This window comes from Mustelus asterias, chromosome 11 (assembly GCF_964213995.1).
Source record: "Mustelus asterias chromosome 11, sMusAst1.hap1.1, whole genome shotgun sequence".
Taxonomy (NCBI): Eukaryota; Metazoa; Chordata; class Chondrichthyes; order Carcharhiniformes; family Triakidae; genus Mustelus; species Mustelus asterias.
Window position 1 is genome coordinate 18541951 of NC_135811.1, and position 23987 is coordinate 18565937.

At 41.9% G+C, this 23987-nt stretch overlaps 1 protein-coding gene across 2 annotated transcripts in view; it reads left to right on the top strand.

The window, feature by feature from the left end:
• Positions 1–22218, top strand: part of sfxn4 (sideroflexin 4) — a 36625-nt gene extending 14407 nt beyond the window's left edge. The window contains exons 5-14 of one of the 2 annotated variants that reach the window (XM_078223228.1): positions 1894–1948; positions 3250–3275; positions 3643–3696; positions 5830–5892; positions 7182–7250; positions 8426–8516; positions 9266–9381; positions 12018–12103; positions 13961–14078; positions 19600–22208. In XM_078223228.1, coding sequence (XP_078079354.1) covers positions 1894–1948; positions 3250–3275; positions 3643–3696; positions 5830–5892; positions 7182–7250; positions 8426–8516; positions 9266–9381; positions 12018–12103; positions 13961–14078; positions 19600–19677 — 756 coding nt within the window. In that variant the 3' untranslated portion in view covers positions 19678–22208. Of the gene's footprint in view, positions 1–1893; positions 1949–3249; positions 3276–3642; positions 3697–5829; positions 5893–7181; positions 7251–8425; positions 8517–9265; positions 9382–12017; positions 12104–13960; positions 14079–19599 lie in introns of both variants that reach the window. The other variant, XM_078223227.1, reaches the window with a different exon arrangement.
• The last annotated feature ends 1769 nt before the right edge of the window (positions 22219–23987 follow it).

Here is a 23987-nt window from a genome sequence, read left to right on the forward strand (position 1 = left end):
CCAATCCACCTAACATGCCCATCTTTGGACTGTGGGAGGAAACAGCTGCATCCAGAGAATGTGCACCAAGGCTAGAATTGAAACTGGGTCCCTGGCGCTGTGAGGCAGCAGTGCTAACCACTGTGCCATCATGCCACCTACAAAAAGCCTTTGCACAGGCTTAAGTTTAAAGTTTACTTATTAGTCTCACAAGTAGGCTTACATTAACACTGCAATGAAGTTACTGTGAAAATCCCCCAGTCTTCACACTCCGGCGCCTGTTCGGGTACACTGAGGGAGAATTTAGCCTGGCCAATCCACCTAACCAGCATGTCTTTCAGACTGTGGGAGGAAACCAGAGCACCCGGAGGAAACCCGTGCAGACACGGGGAGAATGTGCAGACTCTGCACAGACAGTGGCCCAAGCGGGAATCAAACCCAGATCCCTGGAGCTGTGAGGCAGCAATGCTAACCACCGTGCCGCCCACTTAGGCTTAGGATAAGGTCTGCTCTCTGATGCAAGCAGTGATGCAAAACAGGGACAAGAGAATTATTAACCTATTTAATAAATTTAGGAAAGTGGGCTACTTAGGAAAAGAAGCTAAAATCTGATAAACAGAATGAAAATCCACTGTATGAATTGTTTGGCCTTAGACACAGGAGTCAGCCATTTAACCACTCAAACAGCTCCACCACTTGGTTAAATCATATTTGACCTATACCTCAGCTTAATTTACCACTTTTGCTTCATATCCCTTAATACCCTTACCTAAGAAAAATCTTGAGTCTTGAAAACTCAAATTGTCCTAGTATCTGAAGCCTTTCGGGAGATAGAAAGAGTGGTCCAGATTTTTGTGTGGAGAAAATGCTTCCTCGCTTTGCTCCTGAACAGCTCCCTCGACTTTCAAGATTATGTTGCCTTGTTCTGGATTCCCCAACCAGAGGGAATAGTTTCTTTGTATCAAATCCTCTTAACATTTTAAAACCTTGATTAGATTATTCTTCAGTCTTTCATACTTGAGGAAATACCCCGATGAGGTACCGATGGGCGGCACGGTAGCACAGTGGTTAGCACTGCTGCTTCACAGTTCCAGGGACCTGGGTTCGATTCCCGGCTTGGGTCACTGTCGGTGTGGAGTTTGCACATTCTCCTCGTGTCTGCGTGGGTTTCCTCCGGGTGCTCCGGTTTCCTCCCACAGTCCAAAGATGTGCGGGTTAGGTTGATTGGCCTGGTTAAAAATTGCCCCTTAGAGTCCTGAGATGTGTAGGTTAGAGGATATAGCAGGTAAAATATGTGGGGGTAGGGCCTGGGTGGGATTGTGGTCGGTGCAGACTCGATGGGCCGAATGGCCTCCTTCTGCACTGTAGGGTTTCTATGATTTCTATTAAACTCGATACAACCAATACATAACTTCTTCCCCTTTGTATTTCCAGCCCCTTGTGATAAAGGGGAACAGTCTGTTAACCTTTGATCACACAATTCCTTTCTTTATAAGAGACCTGTTGCAGCACTTCACCACTTGCTCTCTGTTTAGCAAGCACTTGATGTAGATGAAAATCTTGTCACTTTATACCTCTTGTTACTGGTACAAATGTCTGAATTAGATCTGATTATAGCAAATACAATTGCTTCTCATTACACGCACCATACAATTTGGCAAAAAATACTCAAATGATTTTGCTTTAAACTCCCTCCCTTACAGCAATGTGGGTGTACCTACATCTTGGGGACTGCAGCAGTTCAAGAAGGCAGCTCACCCACCACCTTCTCAAGGGCAGCTAGGGATGGACAATAAGTCCTGACCTACCCAGCGATGCCCACATCCCATAAATTAATTTTAAAAGTTAGCATTTTGTGTTTACCAATGATGCGGTTAATGTAACATCTATTTCTTTACCATCTTGTTTCCTTAGTCTTCGGTTCACCCAGACACTGGTGATGTGTTGCCAACGATATTCCGTGCTTCAGGTCAGTCTTGTTCAATATTTGTGCATTTCCTCTTCTTTTATTTCAGGATGAGAAGTGATATCCTGTGACGTTGCTAATGACTTATCTGGAACCCGGTTGTGATGTATGCTTGCAAACCTGGCCTGACCCTTTCAAAGTCAAAAAGTCCAGTTGCTGTAAGTTAGCAACATGCAGAAGACCAGTCGGAGGCTATATGCTGGAAAGGTTTTTCTGCAGATTGGCAACTCCTTGTAATAATCCCCTGATTGCTCTTAATGATCAAAAGAAACCAGTTCAAAATGAATGGCTTGTTTTGCAAGCTAGCATGCGTGACAATGTGTGATTGAGACATCTCCAAGCATTATGTATAATGAGAAAGTAGCCAGCTTGTTGGAACAGTGGCAAATGGAATTCAATCCGGAGAAGTATGAGGTGATGCTAACAAGGCAAGGGAATACATGATAAATGGTTAAATGTTGGGAAGTTTAGTAGAACCTTGGAGTGCATGTCTACAGATCATTGAAGATAGCAAAACAGATAGATAGGGTGATTAAGGAGAAAGATGAGATGCATTCTATACCTCCGCTAACAAGAGATAGTAAGAGCTAGAGCTTTATGTGCGGGTTAGGTTGATTGGCCAGGTTAAAAAAAAAAATTGCCCCTTAGAGTCCTGGGATGTGTAGGTTAGCGGGATTAGCGGGTAAAAATATGTGGGGGTAGGGCCTGGGTGGGATTGTGGTCGGTGCAGACTCGATGGGCCGAATGGCCTCCTTCTGCACTGTAGGGTTTCTATGTTTATGGAACACTAGTCAGACCGCAGTTCTGGTCACCACATTTTAGGAAGAATGTGATGGCAATAGAGAAGATACAGAGAAGACTTGTGTTGAGGTGGCTAGGAATGGAGAATCTTAGCGATGAGAAAGGTTTGGATAGGCTGGGGTTCCTTTCTTTGGAACACAGGATTTAATTAGGAGTATTAAATTATGAACGGTCTGGATAGGGTGGATAGGAAGAACCTGTTTCCATTAGCAGAGAGGTCAGTAATCAAGGACATAGATTTTAGGAGATGGATTAAGTCATTTTTCTTTTACCCGGAGATCAGTGGGAATCTGGAACTCGCTGCATGAAAAAATGATATAGGCAGAAACCCTCATCGCATTTAAAAAAAACTTGGATATGCACTTCAGATACTAAAACCAAAAAGATTACAGACCAAGTGTTTGAATGTGGGATTAGACTGGACTGGCACAGACACAATGGCTGAATGGCCGCCTCCTGTGCCATAAATGTTTCTAATTACTCTTTTTCTTTCCTTCTCTCAGCATTCACACCGCTTGCTGCCCCTTTGGTGAGAGCTCAAATTCCAATATATTTATTTGAATGGTTACATTTAGATTAGGAATTAACTTTCTCCTCAGTGAATCAGAGGAGATGTTGTTTATGTCACTTTAATATCACAATTTTCCAAATTCTTTATTGTTCTGCAGTAAACAATGCTCCTGTGTTAAGATTGTGCAGCAATGCCTTGTAAAGCTGTAACTTTATGGAGCTTAGTAAATAGGAAACTATCTTTGGGCATGTGATGATTTTTCACTAAATTCTATGGATTTGCCTGCAGATTTAAACTTGTAGCACTATGTCTAAATAAATAGCCTGAATAAAACATGCCTGTTGTACAATTCCAAATGATCTAACTAATTCCCCTTTACTTTCAGGCGGTGGCCATGCTTCTGCCTCACAAAGGAATGAAGCCAGCTGTATTTTGGCAGGTAATGGTGGTTCCTAGCTGGACCAATTTTGCTTCCCACTATTCGGACATGTAAATTAGTGTGAATAAAATAGTATTTCTGTGAGAAACCAGCAACTGGGAGAATTTGCCCATCGATCCAGTCAGAAAGTAAACAATGTTAAAGAGATTTTTTTTTTATAAGTTGAAACATGACAATGAGGAAAATAGATTAAAGCACAGCTCACTAAGTCAGTGGGAACGTGCCAAGAAGTAGATGTACAAACATCAGGGCAGTAAGAACGTTGACCCTGGTGCTCATTCTCCCAGTAAGTGTAGTCATATGTGTGTCTTTGTCAAGAATTCAGCTTCCTAAGTAGTTTGTTACATTAGCCAAAATACATTTTTTAAAAAGCATTGGCTTACTAGTTTGGGTAACGTCTGGGTTAAGTATCGAAAACAAAATTGAACCTGATCCATTGTCAACCTGAAGCACAGATAAAGTAATTTGACTTTGTAGGTGAAAGGGATTCATTTAACACTTGTACGTTTGTGAAACCTTCATAACTAAAATATGACATGAATTACAGTAAAAGGCAGAGAATCATAAGACAAAGAACAAAATGTTATAGGGAGTCATGACTGAATTGTGGATCAACTATCTTTACTACATCAAAGGGCACAACCTCAGGCTAAAGGGACGATCCTTTAAAACAGAGATGAGGAGGAATTTCTTCAGCCAGAGAGTGGTGAATCTGTGGAACTCTTTGCCGCAGAAGGCTGTGGAGGCCAGGACATTGAATGTCTTTAAGGCAGAGGTAGATAGGAGGTCCTTGATTAATAAGGTGATCAAGGGTTATGGGGAAAAGACAGGAGAATGGGGATGAGAAAAATATCAGCCATGATTGAATGGCGGTGCAGACTCGATGGACCGAGTGGCCTAATTCTGCTCCTATGTCTTATGGTCTAAAAACTACCAAAATGGACATGTAGGAAGAGAGAAACAATTATCTCATTTTATACAAAGCAGGTGAACCCCAATTATTGAAGATAGCTTGGTCATAAAGAACCAGCAAACTGAGAAAAGAAAAGGAAAAAAAGGCTTGCGTTTATATAGCATCTTTTAGGACGACAGGATATCCCAAGATGCTTTGTAGTCGATGAAATTTTTTATTGAAGTATTGTCACCGTTGGAATGTAGGAAACATGGCAGCCATTTTATTCCCATCAAGCTCCCACAAACAGCAGTGATGATGATGACTAGATAATTCTTTTTGTGACGATGATTGAGAGGTAACCTCCCTACTCTTCTTCAAAATAGTGCCATGGGATCTTTTACATCCAATCTGAACAAGAAAATAGGTTTTGCCCCAAATAAAAAAGAACAATCTGTTGATAGTGCCCCCACCCCACCTCCCGTTGTCCCATTCCTATATATAAGTACTGTCCTTCTGTAATTGTTTTCTGTACTTCTGTTCACACATGAAATGTTAACTTGTTTGACTTCTCCTCCGATATTATCTGACCTGCTGAGTCTTTCCACCATTTTCAGTCTCGCTCTAATTCTGAACTCTTAATTGTACGGCACCTAGATTTGACCATAAGATATAGGAGCAGAATTAGACCATTCGGCCCATTGAGTCTGTTCCACCATTCAATCGTGGCTGATAAGTTTCTTAACCCCATTCTCCCGCCTTTCCCCCGTAACCTTTGATCCCCTTACCAATCAAGAACCTATCTATCTCTGTCTTAAATACACTCAATGAGCTAGCCTCCACAACCTTCTGTGGCACTGGATTTCATAGATTCACCACCCTCTGGCTGAAGAAATTTCTCCTCATCTCAGCTCTAAAAGGTCATCCTTTTATTTGAGGCTGTGCCCTCAGATCTTAGTCTCTCCTACTAATGGAAACATCTTCCCCACGTCCACCCTATCCAGGCCTTTCAGTACTCTGTAAGTTTTAATGAGATCCCCCCCATATCCTCCCAAACTCCATCGAGTACAGACCCACCAATGAATAGAAACACTAAACTAAGTCCCAAAAAAAATTCCTGTTTTCTACACTATTTAGGTTGCTGGTTCTAAAGCAATAGATATCTATAACATAATTTGTTTACTGTGTTCAGTAAAGCTTGCCGTAAGAAAATATATTTTTGTTCTTTTCCTCCTTTGCAGTTCCTCTTTCAGTCATATAGCGCAGGATACAACTTGGCAAACAGAAATAAAACCACTTGTAAAGTAAGTGTGTCTTTCCTTTCCACTTGGATCAAAAAGATATTTTTACTGTGTGCAATGATTCCAGAAAACAAGGGGCGGAATTTTCCTGAAAAATTGGCAGCGTGGCGCAGCGAGTGGGGAAAAATGGCACAGGAGCCGCCAGCCCCAAGGCAGCTTTCCCCCATCATGTCATTCAGCTCATAGCCAAACCAAATGAAGGGGCATGTCCCACGACGTCACACTGGTGGGGCAACTTTGATTTTAAAAGAAGGGTGCCTTGATACAAGAAATTAAAAATAGAAGACCCCCCCTCCCCCCAGCCAGGCATGACCTCCCCCCACACCCCCCTCCCCCCCCAAGTGATACAGTCCTCTGGCGGGGGGGTTATGCTCACTAAGAGCATGTCCTGAGAGACCTATTGTGATTCATGTTGGTGTACCCTCATAACAAAGGGGAGATTATCTAACAAGAGGGGAGATTATCAGGTGTAAAGGCCTGATAATAAATGATATATAAATGTGTTCAAATAAGGATCCTGACATTGAACGCCGGGATTCCTGTTACATCCTTGGTGGGGGGATAGGGACAATTGTAATGGGAAATTTCACCGGGGTAAACCGCAGTTTCCGACTCCCATGGGATTTCCCATTCCTGCCGATCCTCTCCCTGATAAAGGGAGAGGAAAATCCTTCCCTACATACAATGGCCATGAAGCTGTCAGATTATCATAAAGACTGTCCTTTAGGGAGGTTGCCTCGTCATCCTGAGCCAGTCTGGTCTGTAAGGGATTCAAGTTCCGCACTAATATCATTGACGCTTAAGTGGCCCAGTAAACCACACTTTTGCAAAGAATGATAAAACTGGATGAACTATTTGACTGAGGTCGAGATATCGAACCTGGACACAGTGAAGGTACAGTCGACCCTTCTGACTCCTCCTTGCTAACATCTGAGTGCCAGCGCCAAAGTTAGGAGGGGTATTCCACAGACTTGGAAAAAGGATGGAAAGATATTGAGGAACAAAGGTTGAAGTTAGCTTCAAGCAAATGGAGGAGGAGAGTTGATATCTGGAGGTGTTAAAATTGATGTTCATAGCAAAGGCTGCAAATTACATAGGAAATGCAGACTCATCACACAGCCAGCTGTATAGAAAGATTGTCTCTTTATAACTCTATGTTCCTGAATATATAGTACTACAAACCTTTAAATGTAAGAAAATTATTAACCTATTCAAAAAGTAAAAATATTTCAATTGTCAATTATTTTATCTGCATATTGAATTTGATCCAATCTAATGCATTTTCTTTTTAGGATGAAAAGATTCCTCTAAAACAAGTTCTTCTTTCGGTTGGAGCTGTGTCCTATACTACATGTTTGGGAGTATGTAATCACAATAGTATGTGTTTTATGAAAAAATATCTGATTTAACAATTGTTCCATGGAGTGTCTCTATTAGTTGTTAGTGTATATTAGGCTCCAAAGAATAATCTTGTTGTCACTACTTAAACAGTGAAGTGTGAGAAATATTTTCTTTCTGGATTGCACTGAGCTAGGTTAGTGCTAAATGCCAGTAATAACCTTCTGTAAAATTCAGACTGTGTGCATATTGTCTGTTTTTCTGACTGTGTTTGACAAAATGCTTTTAGCACGCACTAAGCTCATTTCAGAACACTCCTCTGATTTTTTTTTTGGCCATCATTTATTGCCATCCCTAGTTGCCCTTGTTCAGAGGGCAGTTGAGAGTCAACCACATTGCTGTGGCTCTTGAGTCACATGTAGGCCAGACGAGGTAAGGATGGCAGATTTCCTTGCTTAAAGGACATTAGTGAACCAGATGAGTTTTTCTGACAATCGACAATGGTTTCATGGTCATTTTTATTGAATCCACCATCTGCAATGGCGGCATTGGAACCCAGGTCCCCAGAACATAAGCTGAAATTTTGGGTTAATAGTCTAGTGATAATACCCCGGGGCCATTGCCTACTGCTATTTCTTTTTCATTGTTAAAACATGTTCACTTCAATACCATTCTTTTTTTTTTGTCTGGAAGTGCTTTTTAGAATGCAGTGAAGGTTTGCAAAGGCATGATCAAATGGAATGGATGTACCCACTGTTAATTCCTTTAGGGCTTTAGTCCTGGAACGCTGTGGTCCCAGCATTAATATTCTCTCAACTTTCCCCATGCATTTTTTTCTCTTGTGTAACCTCTTCTCAAGGTGCTAACTTGTGCTATGAACTGGTTCCACACGTACTGACAGTACTTAAGTATTGAAGCAAAAGGTGCTCTTCATTTATCAGCCTAACCAAAGAATGTTGTCCTACAGTTCAATGAAGGAGGACATAATCCAATTCTGTCCTCATCTGATAATCACATGCACTTCAGAATGGATTGCTTGATGGAAAATAATAATCCAGAAATGACTGTGGTTATTTAGCTGTGTCTACTGTTACTTCAATGATCCTAAGTGTGTTCTGCATTGTACATGAAACATTTGGAATGATTTGTATTCACTTTTTTTTCTAAATAGCAATTTTAAAAATCTTATCAATTTTAGGTTTTCCCTCAGTTTGTAATGAATCGCTATGTATCTAACAATCCTGCAGCGTACACTGTGTTCAGAAAGATTCTGCCAGTGCCCGTACTTGGTAAGTAGACAATTGGATGGAGCAGTGAGTCAGGGCACTAGGAACATTGTTCTTTCGAATCACTATGGCAGGTTGGTGCAGTGGGAGGTTGAGATGCAAGTATATTGTCGAAGGGCTCCTTACTCCACATCCTCACCATGTCTACCTGATCATGATGGTGGGGACAGAGTAGGAAGGCATTGCAGCCATCATATCATGGATAGAAATTTAGTTCTGACACAAAAGGAATGGCGTAATTTCAATGGAAGGGCCACATAAAGGCATAAGATCAACTGTGTGACACAGTTTGTTCTTCAGACATTTCAGGTTTGAGCTTTCTGTTTCTTTTCTGTTATAGTTTTCAGTCTAGCTGTTTGGGATAAGCTGGGGAGCTTTCCCGACAGGATCAGAGACAATTGGAGTACAAATTGTCTCGTTGCACTTTCACAAGCCTTTGGCTTTTGTTTGGGAGGAATTGGTAGAATGATTAACGAAGCAGCTAAATTGCCCACTGTCACACTCCAGGGATGGTGAGGAGGGGTGGGTGCCTTCTAATCCCTACTAGAAAGTATGAGGAAAAAGTCAAGGTGACCTCCCCATCAATTTTCCTGGAAAGTGTTGAAGCATGACTAGCTGAAAATTATTGGTGTCTGTCACGCCTTAAGGTTTATATTCAGGCAGAATTCACAGGATAAAATAAGCTACTAATTAATGTTTGATTTTAATACTTGTTTAAGACCGGTTTTGATTTCACTGATCTTTCCTCACAGCGCTTGCAAGTGCTCTGAACGTGGCAATAGTTAGAGGCTTTGAGTTTGATAAAGGAATTGAAGTTGTGGATGAAAATGGAAATGTGGTAGGAATCTCACAATTAGCTGGAACTAAGGTAAGTGTAGTTGTTATGTTTGTGGAGTGACAGACTAGAATTTGTAAGTTCGCACCTCGTCATTTTGTGAAGTTGAATTCAATTTGCATGCTAACACCAGAAACAAAATACCCTAAATATGCCCATCGGAATCTGCACTGCCTTCCTTACTTCTAGTCCTCTGTGTGGTTGACTGCTAATAAAAACATAGGAACTGGAGTATGACATTTAGCCCCATGAGACTATTTCTCCTTTCAAAGGGATTATGGCCAATCTACAGCATAACTTCTTATATGCCCCATATTCTCCCCGTGTCTGCATGGGTTTCCTGCGGGTACTTCAGTTTCCTCCCACAGTCTGAAAGACGTGCTGGTTAGGTGCGTTGACCCGAACAGGCGCTGGATTGTGGCGACTAGGGGAATTTCACAGTAACTTCATTGCTGTGTTAATGTAAGCCTTACTTGTGACTGATAAATAAAGTTTACTTTACTTTTCCTTAATACCTTTGGGCAACAAAAATCTATCCATCTCCAGATTTAAAATTAACAATTGATCTAACATCAGTTGTCATTTGCGGATGGCAATTGTATGTAATCATGTTCTTTAATTTCATTCCTGAAAGGTATGGCTCTATATTTATGCAGCCCTACCTCCAGAGCCAATATGTTATCTCTAAGGTGTGGTGCCCAGAATTGCTCTCAGTACTCCAGGTGTGATCTATCCAGGACTTTTCAAAGTTGTAGCATAATTTCTACCCTTTTTAATTCTATTATACCTGTTCATGACATTTTAATCTAGTTTCCTGATCCCATATGCCTCTTTAGACCATCAGTGTTTCTCCAAGTGCCTTCTGAAGTGACCTAGCAAACAATTGTTACATCAGGAAGAAGGCATGTCACCTTCTAAAGGCAACCTTTCTGTCATCATCCACATCCCAAAAACAAATAAAAGGAACTTCAAATCATAAACTCTTTATTTACCTTATTCCACCCTATTTAAAAGATGAATGCATCTTTTGTCACTGTGTGGCTGCCGTTCCACATCGGCGAAACCAAAGATTTGAAAGTTGATTCTGTTTTCTCAGTCTGATCATTAGACTGTAGCCTGTAATGATTTCTTCATTTGTTTCCCAAGTGCCAGGTTGTCCTAGAGTCCCACACTGATAAATGTTGCAATTGTTGGCCTATTGGTGGCTCGATTTGAAAGTTGTCTACCTCAATGTATTAATATGGAATGAAAGCTAGAAAGATCAAGGAATATTATAGAACAGAGAAAAGCTACAGCACAAACAGGCCCTTCGGCCCACAAGTTGCGCTGAACAATTTCCTTACCTTCTAGGCTCATCTATAACCCTCTATCTTACTAACCTCCATGAACCTATCCAAAAGTCTCTTAAAAGACTCAATCGAATCCGCTTCCACCACCATTACCGGCAGCCGATTCCGCGCACCCACCACCCTCTGAGTGAAAAACTTACCCCTAACATCTTCTCTATACCTATTCCCCAGCACCCTAAACCTGTGGCCTGATAGTCCATTGGAAAAGGAACCCTGTTCCTGATGGTCCATTGGAAAAGGAAGAATCCAAATCCAATATTTACGAGGAATAGATTTATTCGCAGTGAGAAACATTACAGATATATATCTCCTGCTGTGTCTCTGTGTTCAAGTAACAATCTAATCAATGCCCACCACCTGTATGTACTTAACTTTAATCAAGACAATTAACAAGAAATAATTTAAAAATTGTAAACTCCCTCAGGAATGTTCCGAATGTTACCCAATAAGTTCTGACACACACACAACAAATATTAATGATCCAGGTTGCATTCTCGACCTACGTGCCCAAGCAGTAGTTGAGGTCCTTCAATGGCTCTCAGTCACCCTGAAGTAAGGAGCGGAATAAGACAGTTACTGGACTTGACCACTCTTAATTACTAGAAAGGGAAAAGGGTATAAGGTGAGGACAGTATTGTCGTTTTTTCTCTGTAGTCACCCACTCTGGAATTCCACTCTCAAAATCTGATCACCTTCCATTTCTAAAACCCTCCTTAAAATCCACATTGCTCAACAAGCCTTTTATCATCCTCGTATTCTGTCTTTGGCTTGGCATTCATTTTCCTCAACCTCTGAAGTGTTAAGACATTTTGCTTGTATAAATGTATTCTATTGCTGAAGAGGCTGTTAAAATTGTGGGAAACACAGTAAGAGTTTTAACAACACCAGGTTAAAGTCCAACAGGTTTATTTGGTAGCAAATGCCATTAGTTTTCGGAGCGCTGCTCCTTCGTCAGATGGAGTGGAAATCCTACACATCATGAAAATTGTGGGAAATCAGATACTCTTCCCGTAACAGTGCTGTTTAACACTGATATATATTCTCATACTTTAACTTCTAATATGAATCTTTGGTGCAAATTAAATTCCACATATGCACAATCTGATGGGGGGGGTGCAATTATTTGGTTAATCTTAATTGATGTTTACTTCATTATTGTTGATTGATCCCTGAAGTAAGGTAATCTGAAGATTTTGCAGTGTTTTAAGTATGATAAAGAATTAAATAAACTTATGCCTTAGAATCAAAAGGCTTCAAAAGTTGTATCTTTGATTATGAAATTAGCAAAACAATTTTCAAAACATGTTTACTCCTATCTAGGCAATTAAAGAGACAGCACTTTCTAGAGCAGTGTTAGTCGGAGCTACAGTAGCTGCGCCCAATATACTTGTCAGCTATTTACAAAGGTAGGAAATATTTTTGAAAAAACAGTCTTGCATTGCTTTACCGACTCTATCCAAATTATGCATCTGTATTGTTCTCTAAATACTGTGAAACTGGATTTAAAAACTGTCCGTGCATGAACTTAAAACAGTCAGTTTTGATAGAATGTAACCGGTGACAACTTTGTATCGGATGTAATGTGACCAATGGTAACAAGCTGTAAGAGTCAGCTGACCCAGTAAACCATGGGACCAGTTACAGAATGATGTGATGATCAGCTGACTCACTATAAATAAGAACCTGTTGGGAATTGTGGGGAACTTGGATTGGTCCAGAGCGAGGCCCCAAGTTTGGAGTAATGAAGTTTATTTATTAAACCCTTTCTTTGATTTATAAGCTTGAGTATGTTTTGTTATATTTTTATTGTCTGCATTTGAAAAGTTCTTCTGAGGAAACAAGTTTGATTTTATTTCCGGATAAAAGCAAATTACTGCGGATGCTGGAATCTGAAACCAAAAAAGAAAATGCTGGAAAATCTCAGCAGGTCTGGCAGCATCTGAAAGGAGAGAAAAGAGTTGACGTTTCGAGTCCTTACAGATGCTGCCAGACCTGCTGAGATTTTCCTACATTTTCTCTCTCGATTTTATTTCCCCCTACCTTTGTCTCTTTTAGCTTTTTTTACAACATTCAGCATTTTTATAGTGTCTTTCACAAGCACTGGGTATCCCAAAGTGCCCTAGAGCTGACAAACTACTTTTTGAAGTCAGGATTACTTGTAGTCACACTATTGTGACAACAGTCAACCTTCCATGATATAATGACTTTGTTATTTTGTGATGTTGATTGTGGGATAAATATTGGCCAGGTCACAGGATAAACCCCCCTCCTCTTAGAAACATAGAAAACAACAGCACAAAACAGGCCCTTCGGCCCCACAAGTTGTGCCGAACATATCCCTACCTTTTAGGCCTACCTATAACCCTCCATCCTATTAAGTCCCATGTACTCATCCAGGAGTCTCTTAAAAGACCCTATTGAGTTTGCCTCCACCACCACTGACGGCAGCCGATTCCACTCGCCCACCACCCTCTGTGTGAAAAACTTCCCCCTAACATTTCCCCTGTCCCTACCCCCCAGCACCTTAAACCTGTGTCCTCTCGTAGCAGCCATTTCCACCCTGGGAAAAAGCCTCTGAGCGTCCACCCGATCTATGCCTCTCAACATCTTATACACCTCTATTAGGTCTCCTCTCATCCTACGTCTCTCTAAGGAGAAAAGACCGAGCTCCCTCAGTCTATCCTCGTAAGGCATGCCACTCAATCCAGGCAACATCCTTGTAAATCTCCTCTGCACCCTTACAATCTTTTCCACATCCTTCCTGTAATGAGGCGACCAGAACTGAGCACAGTACTCCAAGTGGGGTCTGACGAGGGTCTTATATAGCTTGACGAGGGTCTTATATAGCTCTTCTTCGAATTAGTTTCATAGGATCTTTTACATGCACTTGAACAGGCAGATATGGGCCTCTCATCTGGATGTCCTCTACCTCCAACAATTTTCAAAACATGTTTACTCCTATCTACCTCCAATAGTGCCACACTCCCTCAGTACTGCACTGGTGTGTCAGTCTTGATTTTTGTTCTCAAGCCCTGAAGTGGGACTTGAACCCGGAACCTTCTGACTCAAAGATGAGATTGCTAGTGATTGAACCAAGGCTGGCACACAGGAATTTCTTAAATGAGGAAAAAAGTGGAAAGAATTGCAGAGATTAGGGCCCAAGCAACCAAAACAAAATGCATACAAGTGCCAATTTTGTGTTTTTATACAAATGTGTACATTTTTATTACTGTTAAGTGCTCAATTTTTTTTTTCTCCTGTAGAACGAATTTCATAAGCAAGTTTCCACTTGCTCTTGCTCCTATTAGACATATAATGACTGCCTTTGTACTTGGATTAATGGTACCCATCTCCTTCAGCCTGTATCCTCAGACGGGAAAGGTATGTGATGAGTTTAACACTTGCATCCTACTCCTAACTCTGTTATTGTGTTTATTGCAAGCAATTCCAGCTCTCTCACCAGCCTTTTGATGCCTGTGAGGTTATCAGATTGTTTTCCACTTGCCTTTACGTCTGTTTTTTACTCCATTAGTTGGTTTGATACTATTATTTCTCGCTGTAACTTAAACAGAATTAAAAAGAATGAACTTGCACTTATTTAACGCCTTTCGTGATGTCAGGGTGTCCTAGAATGCTTTATGGCCAATGAAGTATTTGTTTAGCATAGTGTAACTTGAGACATTTGGCAGCCAATTTGCACACAGCAATCTCCCACAAATAGCAATGTGATAATGAGCAGGCTGATTTTCTTTTGAAGATGTTGATTTTGGGATAAATATTGGTACAGACATGAGCAGCCTTTTCCTGCTCCTCTTTGAGATGATGCATTGGGAACTTTAATATCCATCAGAGAGAGCAGGGCCTCATTCTAATGCCTCCCAAAAGACATGACCATGCATCAGTCCCAGAATACTGCGCTAGAGTGCCAGCCTAGATTCTTGTGCTCAAGTCTCTGGAGTAGGTTTTGAATTCCTGGCCTTCTGACTCAGGCAAGAGTAGTCCTTAGGGTAGCTGATGCTGGACTTATCTCGTTTGGACTTGTCCCTGGATTGTGTCGGTATTTACAGAGAGTCCATGGGATATCTGCAGTTTGCAGCCTCTGTATTTTTACCCTTGTCCTTGTCCATATTTGCAGAGTGTCAATATTTGCAGAATGACTAACACTGAAAAGTTCAAATCATTGTTTCAAACTCAACATTTCAAGACACGAAGATAAAACATGCAAAGCTTTTGAAACCATGTAACATGCTATTCAATGTGTTGGCATTTAGGTGCAGGAGGAGGCACCAGATGATCTTGAGTTATAGTAACTCTGAGAATAATTGCAAAACCTGCAATGGATCAAATTGAGAAATGTATTAATGTATTATCGACAGGGCTGAGATTCCCCATGTTTTGAGTTGCCAGTGGGTTAGGCAGTCAAGCGAGATGTTGCAATTTAACCTTGGGCTGAAAGGAGGACGATTAGGTCAGAGGAGGAAGATCTTTTACATTATTTTTTGTTTTATTTATTAGTGTCATAAGTAGGCTTACACTAACACTACAATGAAGTTACTGTGAAAATCCCCTAGTCACCACATTCCAGCACCTGTTCAGGTATACTGAGGGAAAATTTTAGCATGGCCAATGGACCTAACTAGCACGTCTTGCACGGTGGCACAGTAGTTAGCACTGCTGCCTCACAGCGGCAGGGACCCAGGTTCGATTCCCGGCTTGGGGCACTGTCTGTGTGAAGTCTGCACGTTCTCCCCGTGTCTGCATGGTTTCCTCCGGGTGCTCCGGTTTCCTTCCACAGTCCAAAGACGTGCTGGTTAGGTGCATTGGCCATGCTAAATTCTCCCTCAGTGTACCCGAACAGGCGCTGGAGTGTGGCGACTAAGGGATTTTCACAGTAACTTCATTGCAGTGTTAATGTAAGCCTACTTGTGACAAATAAATAAACTTTACTTTACTTTTTGGACTATGGGAGGAAACCGGAATACCCAGAGGAAACCCACGCAGACTCCGGAGAACATGCAGACTCTACACAGGCAGTGAAGTTGCCCAAGGCCGGAATTGAACCCGGGTCCCTGGTGCTGTGAGGCAGCAGTGCTAACCACTGTGCCACCCGGCCTCCTAATGATCATTTAGAGAGCAACGTTTTGTGTTGACACTGGAATTGTGTGGCCCAAGTGTGGAATTCGCTTTCGGAAGTCGGATCAAAAACTGATGAGACACAGGTTTCTCCGCAAACCTTCTTTATTGCATCGGAGGAGAGATCGCTAGACCATGCTCATCAAGCATGGGTTCATGAGTCTCTGTCTGGCTTACAAAACAGTTTCAGTTATACACGACGGAGATACATCCACATACTTCTGTTAGCCAATAAGGGCATAGCTGTATTGTTACATTTTGATTAGATTACTTTCAAGAACAAAAGGCGATAGCCACGTAAGGACATGACTATTAAAGTTTCTGATTAGATTACTTTCAAGAACAAAAGGCCAATCGATAAGGCCCTGTCCTCCGAAGCCAGAACCACAATTACCTATTAGCAGTTTCTTTAACGTGATCATTAGTTTCGGTGAGCCTTGTCGTCCTCGCCTCAGGCCCTTTCCATAACCAGTTTATCCCTCAACTGATTCCTAGTTACGCATCCCAATTTTAACCCTTTCATCTTCTCAATCTACCTTATACACATTCTCACAAGATGACTTAATATGTTTATCTACATCCTGTTTTTCCCGCTTGAGTTCACACTTAGACAAAAAAAATCAAAAAATTTCACCTGTTATCTCTCTGAAATGTGATTATCGACCCCCTGAGGGATTAAAAAAATCCAAATATGGCCCCTTAGTGTAAAAGTTGGACAAGCCTGATCTGGATAGGGCCTGGGATGGGATTGTTGTTGGTGCAGACTCGATGGACTCCTGCACTGTAGGGATTCTATGATTTCTATGAGTGGTATCACAGTTACAGGTAGAGGGAACCCCGGCATACTTAAACTGTCCAGTCGACAACTGGAATTGGGCACTGTAAGATTAACAAAGAGTGACTCAGAACAGAATCTTCCTGAGCAACAGCGTGAGACGGAGAGCAGGAAACCATCTCAAGTAGAGCGGGACTGAGAGGCAGGTGGGTCACAGCAATAGAAGAGTGATAGTGGTAGGAGATTCTACAGTCAGGGGAATAGACAGATTCTTCCACAGCACTGGGTAGATCACAAATGGTAAGTTACCTCTCTCGTGCCAGAGAGAAGAATACCCCGGAACTGGTGGAACCATCTCTGAGAAGGAACAGAGACCAGAAAAGATCCATATTCAGAAATAGTGTCGCAGATGAAATATATTAATAGTGGGATTGTTAAGACTTAAACGCTGGTGTGAAAAACAAACCATGGGTTTATGATGTCAGGTTTATTCTGCACTGTGTTAAAATACTAGCTTATTTCCCAGTATTTTGTCCTGAAGAAGACTATGCACTGAAAATGTCAAGATCTGTTGTTTCCTCTTCACAGACACTGGTTGTCCTCCTGTGCTTTTTCAGCATTTTCTGCTTCCCATTCAACACCAGCTACTTGTATTTATATCGTGCCTTTAAGGATAAACCTGTCCTAAGGTGCTTCAAAACGATCAGTGCTATAAAATAAAATCTGTTACAGAGCCACAAAAGCAGATATTGGGGCAAATGACCAAAATCTTGGTTAAAGAGTAAGATTATAAGGGCCGCTTTAAAAGGAGGAAAGTAAGGTTGCGAGGCAGAGAGATTTAGGGAGGGAACTGAAGAGTTTAGAGCCTGGGCAACTGAAAATGTGTTCACCAATGGAGGGACAGTTAAAATAAGGGATACACAACAGGCCAGAATTAGAAGAGCACAGATATCGTGGAGGATTATGGGGCTGGAGGAGATTACAGAGATGGGGAATGGCGAGACCGTGGAAAGATTTGAAAACTCAAGCAAGAATGTAAATATCAAAGCATTGTATAACCAGGAGTCAATGTAGGCTAATTAGCACATGATGAGTAAACGGTACTTGGTGTGAGGTAGGGCACTAGAAACATAGAAAATAGGATCAGAAAGGTAGGACACTAATAATAGCTTTGGCTGACCTAAAGTTTAGGGAGGGAAGAACATGCAAGACCAGTCAGGAGTGCATTTGAATAGACAAATCTACAGGTATAAAAGGCACGAATGACAATTTCAACAGCAGATGTGGCATAGTGGCACAGTGGTTAGCACTGCTGCCTCACAGCGCCAGGACATGGGTTCAGTTCCAGCCTTGGGTGACTATCAACATGGAGTTTGCACTTTCTCCCCTTGTCTGCGTGGGTTTCCTCCCACAGTCCAAAGATGTGTGGGTTAGGTTGATTGGCCATGTTAAATTGCCCCTTCGTGTCAGGGGATTAGCAGGGTAAATGTGTGGAGTTACGGGGATAGGACTGGGTGGGATTGCTGTCGGTGCAGACTTGAATGGCCCCTTGCTGCACTGTAGTGATTTCATGATAATTCAGGGCAGTTGAGGTCGATGGGTGAAGTTTGCAATTCAGAAATGGAATGTGGCTTGTCCAACATGTGGCAGCCCTCTGTGCTATTGGTATCGAGGTTTCCAGATTAGAAATGTCTTGAGTTTGATCCTTTTCGTTGAGTTTGTCAATGGCAATCTCACAGCTGATTTCAGTATTCCTCGAAGAAGAGGAATAAAGTGAGCCAGGTATTTGTTCACTGCTCCAGTAAAGAATGCACCCATGGATGTCGTAGGATGGGCTGATCACTAGAATGACAGAATTGTTAAAGGTGCAGAAGAAGGCCATTGCACCCATTGTGTCTGCACTGGTTTTCCGAGTCAGCAAGTCATCTGGTTCCATTCTCCCGCCTTCTCTCCGTAACCCTACACATTCTTTTCTTTAAAGATAACAGCCTAATTCCCTCTTGAAAGCTTCAATTGAACGTGCCTCCACCGCACTCTCCAGCAGAGCATTCCAGTCCCTAACCACTCACAGCGTAAAAAGGTTTTCCTCGGTATCACATTTACTAATTACTTTAAATCTGTGCCCTCTCGTTCTCAATCCTTTCACACAAGTCGGAACAATTTCTCCTTTTCTATTCTGGTCAGATCCCTCATAATTTTGAATACCTCTGTCAAATCTTGTCTCGGTCTCCTTTTTTCTAAGGGAATCTACTCCAGTATATCTTCTTTACTGGTTCCTGGGATGAGGAACTTCATTCTTGTGAATTCTTTCTGCACTCTTCGCACCCTTCTTAAAGTACAGCACCCAGAACTGGACGCAGTATTCCAGCTGAGGCCAAACTAATGACTTATACAAGCTCAACTTAACCTCCTTGCTTTTGTATTCTGTGCCCTTATTAATAAAGCTTTATTAGCCACTCTCTCAATCTATCTTCTTCAATGGCTTATGTACATATACCTGTTCCTGAACCCATTTCCATGTTCTTGCTACCAAATGAATCACATCACATTCCTCTACATCGAATATCATCCACCACCAGTTTGCCCATTCCACCAATGTATCTATGTTCTTTTGAAGTTCTACACTATATTCCTCACAGTACACAATGCTACTGAATTTTGTATCATCTGCAAACTTTGAAATTGTGCTCGGTACACCAAGGTATGCATCATTAATATGTATCAGGGTCCCTGCACTGTCCCCTGGAGTACTCCACTACAAACTTTCCTCCAGTCCGAGAAACATCAACCACTGATGCTCCTCTTGCCCCACCTACGTGCCGGTATCTCGATCTTGTTATGTAGAGCCTTGTGAGTGAGGTAGCAGGAAGCCAGTGGAAATTTATCCGGTCATGGATTTGGGGAGCTGGCAGGACAAAAATGAAAGGTAGATAATTTACTCTCCAAGAAAAGTAATCCTTATTTTTAGATTCTAAGCTGTTAATTTTATTTCAGATAAAACGGAGCAATCTTGAACCTTCGATCCAGTCAGCCACAACAGAAGAGGATCTTTATTACAACAGAGGGTTGTGAAAGAGGGTCACAAAATAAGATTGTATTTTGTCTGGAGTCAATTTGTTCACATGGACAGATCTTATCAAGGACAGATGCTAACCCAAAACAAGGCAGCTCAGGAGCCTGAATGCAACAGAAATGTTACTTGATGCAGAACTATTTATAATAATGTGTGAAACATTGAATTCAATTGCAATAATGTTGACTAAATAAATCTCTTAACACAGAAACTGATTTTGCTTCCCTCTATTTTCTGAAAAGGCAAAAAGCTATGGCCTCCTTGTTGTATTTCGAGGTCGTGCTTTTCTGCTTTTAATGAGGTGTTGTCCAATACTCATTCTTCTGGTAGCTTTCCAAGATTTTTACCACCGTCTCTTTAAGGTGGTATCGTGTTCTTGAACACAGTTCCATGCTTGGAGTCCCTCTGCTATTTGTATGTACGCTCAGTCATTTTTGGAAAGACATGAAGATAGGGGCATCACAGTCTATCCCCATCATCTCCTCACTCATTATCCATGCATGTACTAACCAATAGTAGTCACTGGATGGTAATAAAGACCAATAGCTGTGTGCAATTTCTCTAGTCTGGAAGTATAGGAGCCTGTCATATTGGTCTCATTGCTGTCTTGGATGACAGCACAAACCGAATGTGGGACATTTCTGGTCCAAGTCCAGCTCAGTACCACACTGGTCAGTGTATTTAATCATGGAGTTGTTGAGAAGTATCATAGAATCCCTCCAGTGCAGAAGGAGGTCATTTGGCCCAACAAGTCTGCACCGACCACAATTCCACCAAAGGCCCTAACCCCACAATCCCACACATTTACCCCGCTAATCCCTCTAACCTATACGTCCCAAAACACACTAAGGACCAATTTAGCATGGCCAGTCATCCTAACCTGCACATCTTTGGACTGTGGGAGGAAATCAGAGCACATGGAGGAAACTCATGCAGACACGGGAGTGAATGTACAAACTCCACACAGACAGTGACCCAAGCCGGGAATCGAACCCAGGTCCCTGGAGCTGTGAGGCAGCAGTGCTAACCACTGTGCCACCGTGCCGCCCAAGTAGTGTTCCCTTTCTAAGTGAAGAGACGTTATGGCCTAGAAATTCATTGAGGCTGTGTGCGCCTAAGTATCTGATGTGGTTGGTGACACATCATAGAGTTATACAGTACAGAAAAGGCCCATCGAGTCTGCGCTGACAAAACTACACTAAATCTCCACTAATCTAATCCCACTTTCCAGCACTTGGCCTATAACCTTGAATGTTATGACATTTCAAATGCTCATTCACGTACTTCTTAAAGGTTGTGAAGTTTCATGCCCTCCCAGGCAGTGCTTTCCACACTCCCACCACCCTCTGGGTGAAAATGATTTTTCTTCAAATCCCTTCTAAACCTTAAAATTATGCCCCCTTGTTATTGACCCTTTAACTGAGGGCTACAGCTGCTTCCTATCCACTCTGTCCATATCCCTCATAATCTTATATGCCTCAATCACCGCTCAGCTTTCTCTGCTCTAAAGAAGACAACCCAAGCCTATCCAGCATGTCTTCATTGCTTCATCTCAAGCAACAACCTGGTGAATCTCTGCTCTCTCTCCAGTGAAATCGCAACTTTCCTGTAGTGAGGTAACCAGAACTGCACACACTGCTCCAGCTGTGGCCTAACCAAAGTTTTGAACAGCTCCAACATAACCTCCCTGCTCTTATAGTCTATGCCACAACTGATAAAGGTGTGTGTTCTGTATGTCTTAACCACCCTATTAACTTGTCCTGCTGCCTTCCGAGATATGTGGACAAGCACCCCAAGATCCCTCTGTTCCTCTGAGCTTCCTAGTGTCCTGCCATTCATTGAGTACTCCCTTAACTTGTTACTCCTTCCAAAGTGCATTATCTTGCAATTTTCAGGGTTAAATTCCATCCACCACTGATCGGCCTATCTGACCAACTCGTCTAAATCTTCCTGCAAACTAAGACCTTCCTCACTATTATCCACCCTGCCGATGCAACTTGCTTAGTTACCCTAGATCCTATGTGCTTTTACCTCCTTTATCCACGTGGGACCTTGTCAATGGCTTTGCTGAAATCCATAAAAACTACGTCAGCTGCTCTACCCTCGTCTGCACATCCAATCACTTCATTGAAAACCTCAATCAAATTTATTAGTTATGACCTCCTTCTGACAGTAGAGCAGGTGTTCAGGGCTCCTGGCTGAAAAGTATGTTGGATCTGCTACATCTGCAAGTAGTAGACCAAACACCTATTTGACATTTCCCTTCCCAAAATTCCCGGTTGCGTCCTCTTGATCTCCTCCCACCTAGGGCCCGACTGCGAACCATCGCAGAGGAAGCAGCTGCTTGGAATCAGTCAGCGGTCTTTGGACACCTGGTTGGTATCCACAAATTGTTGTCAATTTGCTAATGAGGCCTGAGACATGTACTGTGAATAATTGTCAAAATCTGTAATTTATTGTTGTATTTAGATACCAGCTGTTGTAATGAAGTAAATAAAAGCTCATTTGTGGCACTCTTGGCTAACAAAGGAACTTCAATTGATTCCTCCACCGCTGATTGTTTCAATGCTCATTGAAAACAATCCCACTTACATTCAGGTGCTTGTTCTAATACCCGAATGGATTCAATAAGTCAATTTACTTTAAATGGAGTCGCACTATCAAGGCTTTTAGAGTGGTTTGGTACAATCATGATTCTTCTTCAGTTCTCTACCTGAAGGCAGGTCCTTGGCGATCCTTCATTGAACGACAGCAAAGTGCTGTGGCTTTTTCTATGTGTGGCATGAGGAGGCAGACTCCGAATCTACCTCCACTCCAACAATATTGGGCCCCGTGCTGTAGGCACTAATCTGATCCACACACTAGCTGTCTAGCCAATTGAGCTAGTCAGCCACCCATAATCATGATGAATGACCATCATTTCAGGTGTAAAATATTTTATATACAGTCGATACTAATGTAATTGGAAGAACTAAGAGGTGTTACTGACCCCAACCATTCATGCAATTGCTTCAAGATTAAGGAAGTAATGATGGTCCCGACTGAAAGTAAGCTCCTCAATCTTGTCTACTCTCCTGAAACATTATATGGATGACTGTGGAAATATGCACAATGTGACAATATTTTTAGTCCACATTTTACGAGGGCCCATTGTCATAAGTGGAAAGTGTTGCACTGAGCCCTGAAACCACAGAATCTGCTGGTAAGTGAAAAAGGGGAACCAAAGCCTGCTGACTTTGGTATGAAGCAAAAATTAAATATTACATATTGGTGATTTTAAAAAGTCTTCCAGTGGATCTCATGTTCTCATTGATTTATTCTCACTGGAACGATGGAGGTTGAGGGGTGACCTGATAGAAGTCTACAAGAATATGAGGGGCATGGACAGAGTGGATAGTCAGAAGCTTTTTCCCAGGGTGGAAGAGTCAATTACTAGGGGGCATAGGTTTAAAGGAGATGTACGCGGCAAGTTTTTTACACAGAGGGTGGTGGGTGCCTGGAACTCACTGCCAGGGCAGGTAGTAGAAGCAGATGCAATAGTGACTTTTAAGCATGAATAGGATGGGAATAGAGGAATATGGTTCCCGGAAGGGTAGGGAGTTTTAGTTCAGATGGGTAGCATAGCCGGTGCAGGCTTGGAGGACTGAAGGGCCTGTTCCTGTGCTGTAACTTTCTTTGTTCTTTGTTCTCTAATCACAAACCGTGTTCTATTTTTTTTTAAAGTATCAGTGACAGAGGAATGGGAATAGAATGATTTTTAATGGTGTGTGATGAGTACTATTATGTTCTGGGGCAGATATAGAGCAACACACGCCACTGATCTTTCATAGATGCAATTCTTCAAAATCCCTCCAGGTTTGAGGGGATGACCCCCCTCTAGGGATTATGAAACTGCCTTGTCAACCTGTACCAACAAACTGAAAGTAACTGCTCGCTGCCTGAGACAAGTGGAAAGATGTGATGTTCAACATCCATTTCACATTGGTTGCTGCTGATCTCTGGAGGTATGTTGCACCACCTTGTTCTGTATATATTGTAATATGGTACTCAGTGTAATTATTCTAAATTGTGGGGCTCATGGTGAGATGACAGCCAAAGAGTTCTGAATATGTACTTTTTATTAATTAACAGCATATATTTTACAGTTAAATATCAAACAGATTTTTAAAAATTGTGTGTGCAATGATATATCCAGACTAGGAATAATCACCACTTATTGCCTGGTGGAATTGGATATGGATCAAACCACAAGCCTGAGGTCAGTGTTTTAAAGCCAGACTATTCCATACTGGTAACTTGATAGTGCAGT